The following is a 17,568-nucleotide window of genomic DNA, read 5'->3' as shown; positions in this document are numbered from 1 at the left end:
TCCGTCAATTCCCACTTTTTGCAGAATCAACTGTTCTTTTCTCCCTATGCATAATTATCGATGTTCTCAATTTTCCTTTTTTTAAAGTTTATAAAAAATGCCGCCTCCCTCCAGACAGCCCAGGATGGTAGATGATGTCGGTTTGCTACATACCATTTTTTTCTGGTTTTTGAGAAGTATATTCAAATTTTACTGATAATAGCATGACATTTTGATTATTGCTGTTTAATTCTTGTTCAAAATGCATGGTCTCTTGTGATCTTCCCTGTCAATTTTCGGTTGTTTGCGAACAAAATTTCAGTAAAATTATTGCCGAAAACATGTCTTATTGGCGTAAATTGTAAGAGGCAGCGATTTAAATACTTTCAGTCCATTTAACGCAACAGAGGTCAAAACTTACTAACTGTTTGGTATCTAATGGTGCTGTCTCTGACACCTACCATACTGAGTTGTGAAACAAGTCCAATTATACCGGAAAAGGTTTCTTAACATGTGTGTGTGTGCTACCTTTCCATCACTTGTAATTTGTGTTGCAGTGTTTGCCTGACATGTTGACGCGGTTGTTTACATTTGGCTTTCGTGTTATTTAAAATTGTTGTTACGTCAGCTGTCAAGTCAATACTTATAGAGCGTGTCAACTCCATGGTAACAAAATTTTCCCGTGAAGTGTGGGACTTTTTGATTATTTTAATCAGATTTGACATGGTTGGAATTTTTCTACCGAAATGACAAATATTTTGCTTCACAGTGTTTAAGTTCCAAATTTAACGGTTCGCGAATGCAATTTTTAAGCGTTGCAAAAAATAGCTACCACGTAGCTCAATCTTTGTCTTTTCTAAAACTCCAATTACCCTGCAGTCTACGTAAACTCTGCCATTAACTATATGTGAAGTGTTCTTTTGTCCACAGGAAGCGTGAAGGCAATTTTAACATTCATTGTTATCTCAACTTTTTATGCTCTAGCTTAGTTTTTCCTTGGTTTTTTAAAAAGATCTGAACATTGTATTGTGAATGTGAATTTAGTCGGAGTTGTGTATTAATTACCCGTCCCCGCCATGGGAATATACGTTTTCTAGGGGGAAAATTTTTCTAACTCATACTGGACACCGAGCTAGGGGTAATTTCCCCCAACACCGCAACATCAAGTGACTTGCATGCGATAATTTCGCGAGGCGGTACTCTCCGAGTTCTCTTTCCGCGTTACTTCTTTGCACTACCTTGTTTCTCGATGGTACTGGAACACCTTGACTAATCGTCCTCTTTCCTGTGAACGCTCAGCTTTCTGGTCTCCTTCCTTGTGGATGCACGCGGTGGCCTACTGGAGTCGAAGCGCTATCCAGGCATGCGTTTCATCATTCCACCCAACGCCTCGGTTGGACCACTTCGCATCATTTGTCGCCTCCTGCGCTATCCCTCCTATGCCATCCAACCGCCTCTCAATGATGGCGAGGGTCTGGCTTGTCGGTGAGTCCTTGCTTTCTTGTCGGTTTTTGATCTTTTTTCATATCTGCCTTTGTGTCTCAAGCAGAAAAAAGGCACTGTCGCTAATCAAGATGTATGGCTTAGTTTCCTGTCTTCTTTCGCTTAAAAATGTGAAATACTCAATTCCGAACTTTTGTGAAGTAGTCGGTAGCAGTCCATTCAATCCAACTCACTTGATTTCCTCCAGCAGGCAGTAAAGAAGCGTAGAGAGTAGCATGGGGATGACATAGTGACTGAAAGGGCAGGAAGCCAGATTTTCTTCGAAGTTTTCGAGAAATAGTTGCATTTCTTATAAAGCTCGGCAAATTACCAGTCGGGTAGATTGATTTGTCATTTGATAAGTGTACAAAAGAAAGCACTTTTTTTCTCTGCACTTTGGTGTCATTGAGCAGAGCAGTCTTTACTCGTACCCTCTCCCTTCGAGAATCTAAGGAATAATAAAAGAGAAAAAAATTCTCAATTTGTATTTGCGACGACAAGAAAAATCAGCCCACCTTTCGTTGAAACTACTTTGATTTGAAAAAATGTGGCCCTTTTTGCTTCTCTCGTATATCTCTAGTGTTGCTTTGATCTCTATCCGAATTTTCTGATGACTCAGCAGGCTTGTCATGGTAATATTCAATAAAAATGGTAATTTTCACTTTACATTTTTCCCGTCTTGTAGACTAATTGAAGTGGGTCCAGTGGGCGTCCGTTTCAATGCGCCTATCCTCATCGAGGTGCCCTACTGCGCTTCACTACGAAGCAGCCAACGCGAAATTGTTGTACTTCGCTCGGAGAACGGTGAGATTTGGAAGGAGCACCCAGTTGATCCTACTGATCAGGCCGTCCAGGACTCCCTCGGTGAATACTTTGGTGCGTCCGCAGCTGTCGTTCTTTAACGTTATAACTGCGCCCAAATCACTTCTGAGGGCTTGGATTCTGTAACTCAAAATTTTACTGTCACTTTTCTGCATGTCTGTTCCCTCTTCAGCTGTGTCTGCACTCCTGATTCCAGTCACAGTAGACAATTATAGGTGTTTTATTGCCCCCAAAGATGTTGTTGCAATGACCAAAATTCCACTTTCCTGACTCGTTTAAAATGAGTTTGTCGGTGTGCCTGTGTGTGTCCTTTCATGCGCCTCTCTTCTGCCAACCCCCAACGTTTTATGACGTCTAGTTTACTCCCCAAGTCGTGGAGTGACTAAGCAAGAGAATACCATCTTGGCCTCCCCAAATTGAGTTGCGCCACCAGCGGGGTAATTGGTTCAATCAAAAGATATACCATCTGTTTGTTATTCAGGAAAAATTGAATGAAGTATTGGGGTGATTTTGCAACAAAATTAATTTAAAATAAGAACTCTGTATTCCCCTTTTGTCATATTACGATGTACAAATAGGTAATCTCGATTGCTCCATACTTAAAGCAGAAATTATAGATTACTAGCCTGATCCAACTTGATACTACTCTATAACATGGTGGATAAGAAGGGCTGATTTAATATTGACCTGAAGCGTCTAAACCCTTCTTGAGGGGGGTATGCAATCTACTGGTCAGAATTTGGCTTTTTTATTTCAAATGTACAGAAAAACATAGGAAACTAGCAACATAACAGAGCTCCATCCCATAGCTCTACTAGGCTAAAGGATTCGATCAATCTATTAGGCGGCCGTAACAAGTAGCATTCTCCTCTCTTTCTCTTACTTATTCTATAGTTGATGCGACTCCCTCCACCGAATTGCGTAGACGTCGAGTGCACCGCATACTTACCAGCACCATCCCACAATACTTCGCTCTGATCACACGCACCCGCCAGGACCTCGTGATCGTCGGTCCCGATGGCTACGTCCTCACATCTAGCGTTGATCCTCAGGTCAAGGTCACATTCCCTAGGGGTGCCCTACAGAAGAAGATCCGAGTGGGATTGCAGGTACAGACCGTGGATCCTGGCCTCGTGGCCGCGTGTCTCGGCTCGCCACGTATCGCCGTCTCACCGATTGTGACGATAGAGCCGCGTCGACGCAAATTCCATCGCCCCATTGTGGTCTTTATTCCTCTGCCTACGGTGGCAGGAAAGGGGGCTCAGCAACAGCAGAAGGGACAGGCGCCACCCGATCTCTCGACTGTGCGTCTACTCTGCTCCATCACGGGCGGTACGGCGCCGGCCATTTGGGAAGACATTACGGGCAGTTCACCGTTCTCGTTGCAGAAGGATTGTGTCTCCTTCACCACTACTGTCTCGGCTAGGTAAGAGTGTGTGGGCATTATCTTTATGACTTCGAATTGCCTGATTACTTCGAGCCTGAAAGTGGCTTGAGTGGCATGCCCAGAACTCTATGCCAATACCCTAGACGCTGAATCTCCAGAGGTTGTGAACGCATTCAATGGAACTGAGTAGTAGGAACGGGGCTCATGTGATAATTTTCAATCACAATGGGAGTACTTCTGGATCCAAAGTTAATACCGTAGGCTTCGATATGGTTCACCTGTCACGTTTTGTTCACGAACTGCCTTGTGGGACATCGTTTGTCAAGCATTCCGATGTTCTACAGGGTGGATAATTTCGCTTGTCAGTCGATTTTCACTGAAATGGTTACTAAAAATGTAAAATTTATGCTATTAATTGCACAGTATAAAGTAGCGCCCTGGCGTCGCCTTCTAGCCTCCTGCAAATTTAGGTCCAATTAATTTTTACAAGAAACAGCATAAACTGCTCCCTTTATGAGCCATTTGAAGTCGTTCAAAGTAGACCACACTCTACTTCGGTTGAAAGTCGATGCGATTTTAGTTTTCCTTCAGTTTTAAGTCTTCACAGTTTCAGCCATCAAAAGCAACAGTCCTTTTTCACTACCACTTTCTAAGTGCATGACCTTTTTAAGCACTAATTTGTGTTTCAGGCCTGTGAATAGTCGAAAGGTCTGTGCTAACTACTTATCCACTCCTTACCTTGGGCTGGGACTTATTTAAGCAAAGGTATTGCTACGATTAAAGCATCTAGCTATTGGTTGGCATTAATTCCAAACATTAACGTTTGCATCAAAAAATATTTCGTCCTCCTTTTAAGAAACTTTTGAAGTTTACTTTCCCTTCCCCCCTGGCGCCTCAAAGTCGCGTTTGTGCATTCACCTTAGTAATCGCGGCAAATTTTTAAGTGCTGACTGGGAAGGAGAAAGGAACCAAAATGAAATGTGACTTTGATGAGAAAACGAAAGTCACGTACTAGATTTTATGTATCTATGTCCCAATGTAATACCTAATTCATTTTCTCTTTTTCATCTAAACTGTGGTGGTGTTTTGGTTTTCCAGGCATGGTTTGACGAAGTTGATATTTTTATCTGAGACAAGAACTTTTTGCTTATCTAATGCGACTATCTTATATGATGTTTGTACAAACTAATGACTCTCTATAGTCGAAAGTAAATGAACCTCCATTAAACTCTCCTAAATTATTTCATACGAATACAATTTATTTGTCGGATATCTCTTCCTTGGTCTCACCTACCACAGGTCATGGTCCCATCTATTTTTTATCGCGATTTTTTTTAAAATCTCTCTGACTTACCCTTTAAATTTCTCCATATTTTCTATGATGACATGGGGATCACGACAGCGGTCACGATTTGGTCATCAAAAATATCTTTTGTGCAAGGTTCCAGTGCTTACGTTTTTACAGTTTGAGCAGTGGTTTTTTATCAGTCCTGCTTGATTTTATCCTGTAACGAAGACTGTCCATCCAGCCGATATGAAGACTACCAACTCTGTGCCTTTCACAAAAGAGAAATAGTACTTCTGATCAGGTGCGTGTGCCAGGAGCCTAAATCCATCCTCATATTGACATGCTTGGTCGAATTGGCGGCAAATTTCTTTCCCTCAGAATCGTTTGTACTTTTAAAATAAGAGGAAGTTTGTTATAAAGAATTGGTCTGTCATATGACTGTACCCACCACCTTTGGGTGAGTTAAAGACTGTGGAGTCTATCCAATCCCATTTACTTTTCAAAGTTTTGGAACAGCTGATAGGGATTCTAATTTCACACTGTAATAATGTAGCAACAGTCTCCTTCAATGTTTTTTACAAATCGGACTAAAAATTCGGCGCAACTTTGTGAGAAACTCTTCGTGAAGAGGGCTGACTACGTGACGAAGGGAGCGTTATTTCTGCTTAATTAGATAGTTGCAATCATGTGGAAGCTTTCTGATCATATCTTGTATGTGACAACTTTTGTCGTTTTGTTTCCTGTAAAATTGATGCAATGCATTATATTTTGGCATAAAATGAATTAGAGTTTTAGCTATCCACACCTCGGAGTCACTTTCAGTCTCCTTGCAAGTCTATTGGATTTTGTGAGAACTTTTAACGAACAAAAGTTAATTTTAGTGGATTGACTATTTGTGGATAAAGTGGTCGCAAACTTTAAAATATAGCAGTGTCATCTTGGAGTATCCTCGTCGTAATTTCTGGTTATTTTAATTAATTTTATGCTTAATTGCTGCAACATTCTACCGTGATCAAAAAGAGCATATGACAATCATTTTTTTCATCCTCACCTCCAGTAATGAAGGTCCTCACTTGTCTCGAAATCAGAAAACTTATAATAAAGTTGATTTTGAACTCCCCTCTTACAATGACACACTCTGGATACCTTAACTGCGCCCAAATCCATTGGATCCTGACCAAGGAGATACGGTTCCCGATCTTAAATATCCCTTCTACAGACTGTGGCTTATTGACTGCCCAAACCTCTCGGAGGTCTCGGAGATGGCCATGCGGGTGTACAGTGAGGCAACAGCAGTGCCTTACCTGGGCCGTTTTGTAGTCTACGCGCGTCGTCACCATCCTGAAGAGGCACGTATCCGTTGCGTCTGCCTTACCGACGACTCAGAGCAGAAGACTCTTGAGTGTCAGGAGGGCTTCGAGGTTGTGGCTCGCAGCGGAGAAGGCGGCATGTCTTCCGAACTCCCCACCACTAGTGCTGATTCCGAAGGTCTGGTGGAGTTTCTGCACAACCGGCCCGTGTGGCTCGAAACTGCGGGTAATCTTGTGCCTGTCGCTGCTTCCCATGCCGCCTCCACCACAGATATCACTACCGTGGTCGATCAACTGCGCTTCCCCAGCATCCGCGCCTTCGAGGAGAACCGATTAAACGTGCTCCTACGCATCAAAGATCTAAACTCTCCTCCTGCTGGCCATTTGGCCTTCATGCCACAACAGAGGCAGCCTGGGTGCGTGGCCTTATCATTATAACCTCCTCTTCACTTTCTCGAGCATTTAATTTTACTGTTTCGCTCCCTTCCAGTGGTGTTTCCGTGAATCCTCTTTGCGTTCTTGATCTCCTGCTTCCGCGCATGGTGGCAAGTTCTATTTCTGAGACGGAGGTATCAGCTAGGCGACACTCCTCACAGAAGGGCACTGCTACAGCAGCCACTGGTACAGGTGCAACTGCAGCCTCTTTGGGGAATTTTTTCAATAGCAACGTCAAACACAGCTCTTCGGATGAAGGTGAGCTCACCCCTTGCCCATTTGCCACTCTTATTTTCAAGCACTTCTTGCTACTGTTGACTGCCAACTTTAGATTGTGGTTCTGTTGGCCATCGCTATGGCAAATGTCGTAAGTAACCTTATGCTCGTTAATAATTACTAACGCGCCATCCCCTCGGTATTAATATCCAAGTATATCAAGTACCCTCACTAACCCTCCCTCTGTGCACACTCTAGGGATGGTGGAGTCGATAGCGCGGTCGGATTTGGATGTGAAGAAGGTTGCCGTTAACTTGGGCGCAGATTGGGTCTACCTCGCGCCGTATTTGGGCCTCTCGGCGCAGGATGTCAGCGACATTCGGGCCAATGGGGTAGACAGTGACTATAAAATGGCCCTGACGTGTCTAACTCTTTGGCAGGAGAGAGCTGGACCTCAGGCTACGGGTAGGAATTGATTGTGAATTGGCCTCAATGCTATGGAAGTAGACCGAATTCGTGGGATTCTGCCAGCCCCCTTAGTCCTTAAATCATGCCTATTAGAGTTGGTTGAGATCATTTGATAAGCCATGATTTGCACAAGTGCATTTTATATGCCTAATGGATCCATTTAGATGGGAAAAAATAGCTGGATAATGGTAATTGGCAAGATAATACCAACGCTTTTAAACATCCCTCTTTGTTAGTTTTACTGGAAACAGCTCACTTTGTTCTATAGACTTTCCATTTGGATAACTAAATAAACCCTATTTCGAATCCATCCATCTTTGTGGTTTTAAAATAACAAATTTACAATATGTCCTGATTTTCTTATCTGATCTCGTAGGTTAAAAAAGGAGTTAATTAGGTTGGCAAAAGGCAATTGAATACTTACCGTTACGCTAAAACAACAAAGCATCTACGCGGCTATTTTGGTTTATTTCTCCCTGAGACAAAGTCCTGGTATTGAAAGCGTCAAATGCCCATCTACCACATAAGGCGTGAACAAGTTGGACTAAAGGTTTTCACCATGGCGGCTATTTCGACAGATACCAGCATACTTTAAGGTCTTGGCTAGCACCGGCTACCAGGACTGCATGTTGTGACAAATTAAACACAGGATTACTGCTACCTTTAGCAACTTCTATTGGGGAAGCACGCTAGTGCTTTTGACTTCAATGCAATTGTGGATTTAACGAGTACAGGCCCTCTTGTAGAATGGGAAATTGGAATGTGGGTGCATGAGTGCGTGAGAGCTTGGAGAATTGGAAACTAGAAGTAACAGCGAGGGCATTTTGTGGTATTGCCTCTAAGTGTGAACCAAACCTAGGGAGAAATGTGCACGAGAAAAGGCAAGGGAAGGAGTTGGCACATCACACCATCTCGACAAGCAGGTTGACAGGCGTGAGAAGGTACAGAAGTAATTCAGTATACGTGCAGAGAACAAGTTGTGTGGTCACCGAGTGTTACTGACAGTGACTCCTCTGGCATAAGAGTGGAAAATAGGGGAGAAATTGCAGTGGTAGGAGAAGGAGACTTTAGTGAAGCAAAAGCAGTGTTAACGATACTAATGCAGTTGAAAAAAATTTAATAAAGGATGTGAATTAAAGCGGCAGACACTCTGGTACTTTTTCTTAAAGGGTCACTGTCAGAACCGCCCGTCCCTTGTAAAGGAGTCCCTTTTGGGGAATTTGACTCAATTTTAAGACGGGAAGCGATCCTTTGTGCATACAGCCATTGTTTTTCCTCACACACCGGTATCGTAATTTCTTTTTCTAAGTCCTCACAATCAGATAAACTGTGAAAAATGTGGTTCGCAAGCGGACCATTTCGTAGGTGACGCAAGGAATGTCCTGTAAGTTAGCACACCTTTCCAATTAGTTTTTTTTGTCTCACGTGAAACATCCCGGTCAAATATGTTTACCTCTCCATCCGCTCACCAACTCATGACAAGTGTCAGTGGCTTCATGCGCCATGTTGGCGAAATTTGAGCTCCCGAGAACACGAATAGCTTACTTTTCAAGAAGAGAAAAATCCCCCATTCCGCTTTGAGGAGAGGGATGGCTCGTACAGGGATGGAGAAGTCATCGTCAATTTTAGTCGTGAAATTTTATCGCCACCGGCTCTGGTTTTGTGGAAACAGTAACACTTGCGTACGCACACCCGTTAAGCGCCGCTTCAGTAGATGCACACTGCGCAGGGACATTTTAGAGGTGACACTGGCACCTATCGGATTGGTAGGTTCAAGGAGACACCTCTTGTAGGCTATATCTGGAAATCGAGTGTGTTTGGAGAATGGAAATTGTTCCTGTGGTTGTCCCACAAATCCGTCAAGGGGGTAGTGTGACGTTTGGCGCCAGTGTTTTGGTAAGCCTAGTTGACTATTTTAGCTCTGATAAGCTGGTGTATTGAAAAACCCAACTTCATTACCCATCTGCTTGATGGCGTGTCAAGGCTGCAAATCGCTCGTTTACTTCCACCCCATTATTGTTTACATGCGACAATAATGAATGCGTATTCTGATCTCGGGTATCCATTTCACAATCACATCTGCTTAATGCTTTAAGTTGAGGATCGACAGGTTGAGTTTCTTCCGGGAGAACGCTATCGAGGCAAATGGATAAGCGAGTCAACATCCAGAAGGAGGTCACATAACCATTTAATTCAAACAAAATGCTTCTATTGTCACGTTCTTTTGTGGCAAATTTCAGCCACTTCTTAGTCTTATCTCTTATCTAACAGTTAAAATTCATGGCTCTTAGTAGTGGTGTTAGTACGAGATTGTTACTGACCCCTTATCAGTAAGCTGACCTCTTCCCCTCTTTTTAGGAACGGCACTAGCACACGCACTGAAGCAGGCCGGTCGTGAAGACGTGCTGCGCCAGAGTATGCAGAATATCAGCCTCGTACAAACCGACCCTGAGCTCTCGCACGCTCTGCGTAGTCTGGAAGCTGCAGACAAAGCGCCGACTGTCGGGCAAGTGGAGGGTGAAAAGGCAAAGGAGATGATTACAGAGAAGGTGGAGGTGGAAGCAAAACCGCATCAAGGTGTCATTGAACCGGCAATTGTTGATGATGGAGTGCTAGAGATGGCCATTTCACCACCTACAGAAGCTTCACCACAGCATAAAGAGACCAGCAGTGAGGAGAGGAAGGCCGCCCTAGAGGCTCTGGCCGTCCAACTGAACGAAGACAGCTTTGAGTTGCCTAGCGCAGCGGGTCCTGCCGATACTGGTGACACTGATGGTGAGTGCCACGATCCTTTTTCTGACCCTCCTTTGATACTGAATGCGAGGAAAGCTAACTTTTTCGAAAATCTGAGTTGTTAACTGGAAGCGACTTCGTTATAATATTTTGATAGTATGAGGAGGAAAATGAAATCACGAAACCGAGTTTTGGCTCTTTTTATCATGGTTGAAAATTGAAGGAGTCGTTTCAGATGAAGATGTAATTCTGATCTTGTTGTACATTCTTCGTCCATCATCGACAAGTTTGACCAAAGATGCCTGAACATAATCAAGCATGTTATGTTTCAAATTAGGTATTTTTTTAAGTTGAAGTTTATTTTACCCAATTTATTTGCTTCATCTTTCTGATTTTAAAATGTCCTATTCCTGTCAGGAAAGATTTTTATCACTTTTGAACTTCACAGGGACTGTTGTTTCTCAAATTAAATAGATGTGATTTGATTTACCTGTACTTTATGTTTACTGGGATTCAAAATAAATACAGCCAGCTCTTTGAAGTTATTGGCCTGTCCTTCTTCAGCCTAACCAATTCCACTTGGAAATTGGTTCCATGTAAGTAAAGAAAAATACATCACTATTTCCAAGATTTTGTGTCCATTTTTTATCATAGGTGTCAGTGAAAAGGAAGTCGTGGCTGTGGCAGTGAAACGAAATGTACAGTTGGAATCTGCAGTCCCCGCCTTTTTGCTGGAAGAGATGCGACAGCAGGAGGATACTACGTCCACTCTTGATGCCGCACCTCGCAACGAGCCGTTCGATATCGATGTTGATACTGCTTCCACCACTGCCGTGGTCGGAGTCGAAGGTGTGTTATCGCTACTCCTCTAGACATTGGACGAATTTCTGGTGCTCATGAAACTTCAGATAGATCCTCCTTGGTGTGTAGCCGTATCCTTGAAGAACCTTAAATCCTTCTAGTATAACTGTCGTTTGAAGGTGAAGTGAAGGACTGCGATTTTGAAACAGACCTACAGAAGTCATTTGCGCTCAGTTGTGCCGAACTCAAGTGTTCTTTGTTCGATTTAAACACAAGAAATGGGGGCCTATGAGCGTGCTGAAAGCCCCTAAAAACGATTACTGTAAAGTTGTGACACCTGAATGTGGAGGTAGAAGGATATAAAGGTGTTTAAAAAGTCAGGGAGATCATAGGGGGGAATGTATTTTGATATGGTGGAACGGGTGAGTAGCACATAGTTACCTACTTAAAATCCATCTTTTCTATTTTAGGTAGCACCTTGATCAGCACACCTACGGATGGTAAGACTGCAACCATAAATCTACTCTAGATGTTTGTCTTATTTTGTCATCTCTTAATAGCAGTAGAGTGGGGAATGTTGTGTTCTTGCTCTTGCCGTTGTCCTCTGCTCCATTTCACCGCCTGAATTGCAGTAACGCATGTGCACTAGCGTACATCCACATGCACTCGAGTGAGAGTGAGAGACAGCTAATGTTGCCACCGCCTGTCCCGCCTTGCCTATCCCTCTTCGCCTTCACCTCCTCCTCCTCATCATCATCATCCTTATGAGCTGCATCAAGCACCGCTCCTCCTCCCTTTCCACGCTCTCACGTGTACACGCGTCTGCTCCCTAAAAGGAGGTAATTTTTCATTTGCTTTTTTCCCCCTAACTACTCCGCACTTACTCGCTCTTCCTTACTGAGATATTTCGCGCATTTGTTTTTTGGCTTAAAGGAAAACCTCAGGAGACCGAGAAATATCTTGATCGGTGTAGCTTTATGCATGCCATGATTGGAATGGCTGGCTAAGTAGGATTTTTCGTGTCCATTTTTACAGACAAGCACCTCTGATCAGTGTTTTTTGTTAGTTTAATTTTTTTATTTCGAGTGCTAGTTTCCATTGGTTGATAAGGGTAGGCTGAGAGTTCTTTGGGTGATTTCAGTAGAATAACTACCATATGAAACTGATCTTTGAGAATCTTAAAACAGTTTTGTCTTCACATTACTCAGGGCGATTTTAAATCCGGTTACGACTCGTGACTGGTTAGGTATAGTTTAAACTCACTGCGGTGATAGAACGACTGAGTGATTGATGAATGTCCCGCAGTTAGTTGTGTCCATAAGCTATCCTTTTGCTTAAAATGAGACACCTTGATTTCTAGACTGAGGTTAAGATATACAATCTGTCGGAGTATTAATGTGGGAGTGTGTGCGTGCTAAGAATAACATGCTGATAGCTAACCTACTCTCCAATTTTTGGCCGAAAAACTAACCGCAGGAAACGACAGTGTCCGGAAACCTAGTGGCTGCATCGCTTAACACAGTTTAACGAATATTTTATCCATATTGGTATATTCCTAACTCTAAGTAATGCAATTAATGAAGTGATTTGAAGAAGGAATTTTTGATTTGTCAGTTTTTCATTAGTCAAAGCCTGTATTCCTCGCATGAATTAAAATGTGTTTTGGGAAAATGCTACTACTACAAATAAGTAGCGGCCTTCCAATCGAAGCAGCCGAATTCCATTTTCGGACTATTGAGAGCCTAATTTTATCCAAAAAGCCACAAATAAACTCAGATTTTGAAACCAGTAGATACCAAATTTGGTTTTTGCATGCCTCTTATGGGTCTGTCTCTTCGTGGCCGTACCCGTCTTAGTTGATCTTGTTCAGAGGCTAAATCAGAAGCCCATTTCCCGATTTTCTAACATCTTTTTATCATCAATCCTACATTGGTTCTTATTATGGTTCCCCGGCCAATCTCTCTAGAATTAATAGCACTTGAGCGTCATTTGCATTTTTCGCATATAAGGGACTCAGTCTCGCATACATCTTTCCAAAAAATCATGTCCACCACTTCATTTTGCATTGCTTGTAATTAATTACCATTTAATGAACGAATTTCCCTCCTGGTTCTTTTAGAGAATGCACGAAAACCATCGGTGCATGCGGAGTTAACTATATCGGGGTTAACCCAACCGACGCTCGAACGGACTCCCGAGATGGCTTCTGAGGATGGTAAATCCCTCTGGATAGCTCCTGGAGACGCCAAGGAGTCCTCGACCAATGGTGACCTTGAAGCAAAGGTGGAGGCGGAGGTGGAGCAGGCGGTGGCGATGGAGTCAGTAGAGGCGCAAGGTGATGTCATCATCCAACCCGTGGCGGTACCGATGTGCGGTGTGTCCGAGGCCACATGGGGCAGGGCACAGTCGCCGCCCCCCTCGCCTGACTTTGACATTCCTCTGATTGTGCCCACTGTAGTTGAGAGGCTAGGTGAACGCGAAGATACCTGGGGCAAACCCCAACAGTTGGACTGAGTATCTTGTCTCGTTCTTCTCTTTCCGTCTCCTTTTCTTTGCTTCTTTTCGTTTCTATTTCGTTTTCTTTGGCTACCTATCTCTGATCAAGTAAACACACTGACGATTGGGTTATGACGGTAGTCTAGCGTACTTTGATCTTCTTTTTCTTCTTGACGCTCCTTTGTTTTCGTTTTATTTTTCCTCTACGGTTTTGGACTTAACCGCGTGGTTTTCATTCGCATAACGGAGTTCTCGAAGTCTCGAAGGGGGGAGAGCCCTATTTCACGCCTGCCCTCTTGAATCGCGTTTTTGCAATGATTTTTTCAGTCAAATTTTTTTTTTTGGATTTTTATTTAGTGACAACCGCGTTCTGCTGTTTATTGTTGCGGTGAAACCGCCAGTATCTCATCCATTCCTTCATACCCCTTTTTCACTAGCTCATCCTTAATGGAGTACCAGTCGTGGATTTCCACTTCATGTCATCTGGCAGCTGTCATCTTTACTATTATTTGAAACATCAAATGTTCTTGTCTTCTTTCATTTCAAAATCTCTCCTTGCGAGTCTCCCAAGTTGTTGGTGAGAGAATTGGTTTGACGGTTTGAGAAGGGCAGATCTTCCTTAAGCTTTTGCCCCGGATTCTTCAAACCTCGGTTCGTCCTTGACCTTGAAAACGTCATTTTTGCTGGCGGTTCTTTCATTAGTTCTTTGGATTTCTGGGACAATTTCATTTTATTTTCTCCCCAAAATTTTTTAATTTTAGGCTATTTAAGGTTTTTAATAATCAAAGTCAATGTTTGTTTGGATTAGGTTGTATTATTTAAAGGCAGTTATTTTTAGCGACTGAGTTTCATGAAGTTCTCGTCTGCTGTGATCAAAGACCAATTTGTTTACTAAGGCGACATGCAAATGACAACTGAACAAGCGGTCAGGCTAAAGCGTGTCTGTTCATGTGACTGCTTGCGTGTGTATTGGCGTGCTGGATTGACTGACTGAGTGAACCCGAGCCCAACGCTCCACCTTTTGTGTGAATTATTTGGAGGTTTTGGCGGCTCTCTCGATTCCTCGAACACAATGTACACAGAAGCCAAGTCACCTCAGTACCTGCCACCACAGGAATCCGATTTCATTGGTCCTCCCACACCTCCCGAACGTACTTACAGCCATTTTCAACACCATCATTCACCCGTTCAACTTGGATCTGCTGCCTCGCCGTCATTGTCTTCATCTACTCACCTTTCTATCACCCGCACGATTTTGGAGAAGTCCCTCGACCGTCCATTGCCTCCGTACGTTCCCCCACACCTCACCGAGATGGACATCTCCCCAGCCGAGTCCACAGAGACATTTCGTGCCGACTTTACAACTCAGGAGGATTATACTATCCTCCCCACCGCTCCGACTGATTCCATCATTTCGGGAGAGTTTGTGCTGGTCCGTCAGACAATTGACGATTCAAACACACCGCGAGTGAAACAGGACACAAAGATGATAGTGCCCGTACCCCTCCATGCCACTACTAGCCTTGGTCAAGGCCCCCTCATCGGACCTGGAAAGTGTCGCGTTACCACGGAGTCGCGACAACAGGCCTTTCTGGATGGTCACTTTCGACTGCGACGCTCTGCTGCCAGTTCGAGAAGACACGAGAAGAAGGAGGAGGTGGAACAGTCACCACCCGAACCACCAAGGAGAACGACCTCGTTGCGCAGTGGAAGCACTTCGACCCTCGCCAGTATGGGTGAGAGCACCTCACCAATGGAGTGACGTGACTGCGGACTAACCAAACAATTCTCTAATCCCTCCTCCATTCGTGCACTACTGTTGATGATGCCTGCTGATCTGCACCATCTCTTATCGAAGCGACTTAGCTGTGTTCTGTTGCTGTGTGCATGTACGCGTTTGCTGGTGTGTCTAGCCCTCTATCTATCTCCCCTTTTCAGGTCTACCTCCTGACGACTCGTTCTGTTTTCTCGGTTGCTTGCTGTACGCGTAGACCACTATTAACGTTGTTAGTAGTATTAGTAATAACAGTAGCAGTTAGTCTGTTTTTGTGGGTAGCTGAGGAGAGCGACGCCGAGGGGAGGGAAGGCGGATAATAGCAGTGTGTGTTGTTTTATCACAAACAGTGCCCCTGAGACCGCGGCAATCGAGTCATAGTCCCATTCCGGCTGCTTCATCACCAGAGGACTCCCAACTGCAAAGCATTCCGCTGTATGTAGCCAACCCGCTAGTCGAGTCGCCTGTGGTAGACTCCTACATCGAATCCTATCTCGTCTCCTCCTCCCTCCCTCTCTCTTTTTCCTTCACCACCAACAACTTGCCCCTCACACCCATCCCCGAGGCCTCCGAGTTCTCCCTCCGATCGTCCTTTGCTAGTACGGTAGCTACTGGACCCATTGGAAGTTCAAACGGTAGCATTCCACGTTCTACTGGGCGTAGAATTCGCGACATCTCATCGGCACAGCTGACGCCTCTACCACCGAATTCTCTCCGCTCTTCGCTTGAAAACAATCCTTTCGATCAACTAGTGGAAAACCAGATGAAGGGGGGTTTTACTGGCCCCTCAAGTTTGGGTTCCTCCTCACTTAATGAGTTTCTTCGTCTGGAGGAGCAAGAGAGCTTGACAGATGACCTGGAGAAGCAGCTGATGGAGGGACAGGGAGATGACCGCTCTTTAGTGGAATCGGTGGTGGAAGGCATGCGAAATGTGGAGGAGGGGGAGGGTGAGACGACGAGTTTGTCTCGGTCCCTGGGTCCCTCAATTCTCATGGGGACGGATTCCACTTCGATGCTGTCCTCGTCCTTTGAAATGGCGCCCTCGTTTGCATCTTTGGCACATCCTGGAGCTGGTATGGGTGGCTCGACCTAACTTTCCGTCCTCCTTTTGCCACTCTGTCTCTTCCTTCTTCATGTGTGTTGAAAACCAACTCTGTCTGGCCGCCTAACCTCGACTAATGCTGCTGCCCCCCTTTCCTAATTCAATGTCAACCGTAGTAGTTGAATGGACTGTGAGTGGATGGTTAGTTTGTTGTTTGGGTGGCTGGAGGGGGTATCGCGTACGCACACACTAACGCACCTCCCAGCTTTGCACTAACAATTCAGCACTGCAGATTTCGGATTAACTCAACACACTAAGAATAGGTGCAGTGACTCCAATGTCTTTATTTGTTTTTTTTTTTTCACCTTTTTAGACACACAACGACACTGAGTTTGCAGCCGCGACTTGTGAAGCATTTTGGTGGTGTGCTTTGAGGAGGGTGGTCGTGTTGCTCTTAGAATCTCTCTTTTTCGAATCCTCTTTTTCTCTTTCTTTCCTCCCCCTTTTCACCTTTCGTTATCCTTAGACTTTATTGTAGTTTCTACTGCTGCTGTAGCCGCCGCATATCTCTCTCTCTCTATGTGTGTGTGTGCTTGTGTTTCGAATTTGCATTCCTGCTACGTCGCTACGAATATCTGTGCAACAATTGTTTCAATGCCTTAAACTAACAAGCTTTACCTCTTCCCCCCTCTCCCTTTTTCCCGCCCCTCCTTCTCCTTTCCTTGCACACTCTCTCCCTCCCTATACTTAGTTGGTTTCCAGCTTGTTTATGCGTGTGTCTGAGCTCATGTTATTTCTGATGGTTTCGTTATTAATACAAATTAAACTATTTATCATTTTTCCATAAAGTCTCTATTCTCTTGAGAGTTGGCTGCAAGCTTTGTCCGAATCAGACCAAGAATTTCACTCAGATGAATAAAAAGAGACAAACTTTTAGGCTTTGAAACTGTTTTTAGTTTTTTTTTTTAACGCAGTCCTCTATATTTGCGCGTACAACCGTCATGGCGATGAACTAGTTACTCGGAGAGCTTCCTCACGATTCAATTCCCCTGAGATAGCCTCATTCACTCCGAGGTACTCTTTTTAGACATTGAAACGGGGTTTGGTCTGCGAGCGGAAGGTAGTGACGTCTTCCAGCCTTAGCAAGGGCTTGTAGCTTATCTCGAGAAATATGAGACCTTAGCAATCAAGAGGTGAATGCACGCAATGCTTACTGATGACATTGCGAGGTAGGAAGTGTTCATCCAAAGAAACGCCCGCTATCACTACCGGTGGACGCAAATGGTTGAATTCCACATGCTTCCACCAAATTGATCTTCATTCTAGTAACGAAGT

At 44.1% G+C, this 17,568-nt stretch overlaps 1 protein-coding gene across 1 annotated transcript in view; it reads left to right on the top strand. All coding sequences in view use genetic code 11, as the record gives it.

Annotated features, from left to right (window-relative positions):
- EGR_01934 (Ankyrin-2) overlaps nucleotides 1–17,376 on the top strand; it is a gene marked incomplete at both ends in the record, with an annotated part of 59,314 nt that extends 41,938 nt beyond the window's left edge. Inside the window, 13 exons of the mRNA XM_024491183.1 lie at nucleotides 1,279–1,464; nucleotides 2,147–2,337; nucleotides 3,178–3,709; nucleotides 6,178–6,684; nucleotides 6,759–6,961; nucleotides 7,178–7,384; nucleotides 9,746–10,162; nucleotides 10,775–10,969; nucleotides 11,392–11,421; nucleotides 13,041–13,391; nucleotides 14,458–15,153; nucleotides 15,542–16,264; nucleotides 17,321–17,376. Coding sequence (XP_024354326.1) covers nucleotides 1,279–1,464; nucleotides 2,147–2,337; nucleotides 3,178–3,709; nucleotides 6,178–6,684; nucleotides 6,759–6,961; nucleotides 7,178–7,384; nucleotides 9,746–10,162; nucleotides 10,775–10,969; nucleotides 11,392–11,421; nucleotides 13,041–13,391; nucleotides 14,458–15,153; nucleotides 15,542–16,264; nucleotides 17,321–17,376 — 4,294 coding nt within the window. The remainder of the gene's footprint in view (nucleotides 1–1,278; nucleotides 1,465–2,146; nucleotides 2,338–3,177; nucleotides 3,710–6,177; nucleotides 6,685–6,758; nucleotides 6,962–7,177; nucleotides 7,385–9,745; nucleotides 10,163–10,774; nucleotides 10,970–11,391; nucleotides 11,422–13,040; nucleotides 13,392–14,457; nucleotides 15,154–15,541; nucleotides 16,265–17,320) is intronic.
- Nucleotides 17,377–17,568: the final 192 nt, after the last annotated feature.

The sequence above is a fragment of the Echinococcus granulosus genome (genome assembly GCF_000524195.1).
Source record: "Echinococcus granulosus chromosome Unknown EG_S00008, whole genome shotgun sequence".
In the NCBI taxonomy this organism is placed as follows: domain Eukaryota; kingdom Metazoa; phylum Platyhelminthes; class Cestoda; order Cyclophyllidea; family Taeniidae; genus Echinococcus; species Echinococcus granulosus.
This window is presented reverse-complemented; position numbering and strand designations above follow the sequence as displayed.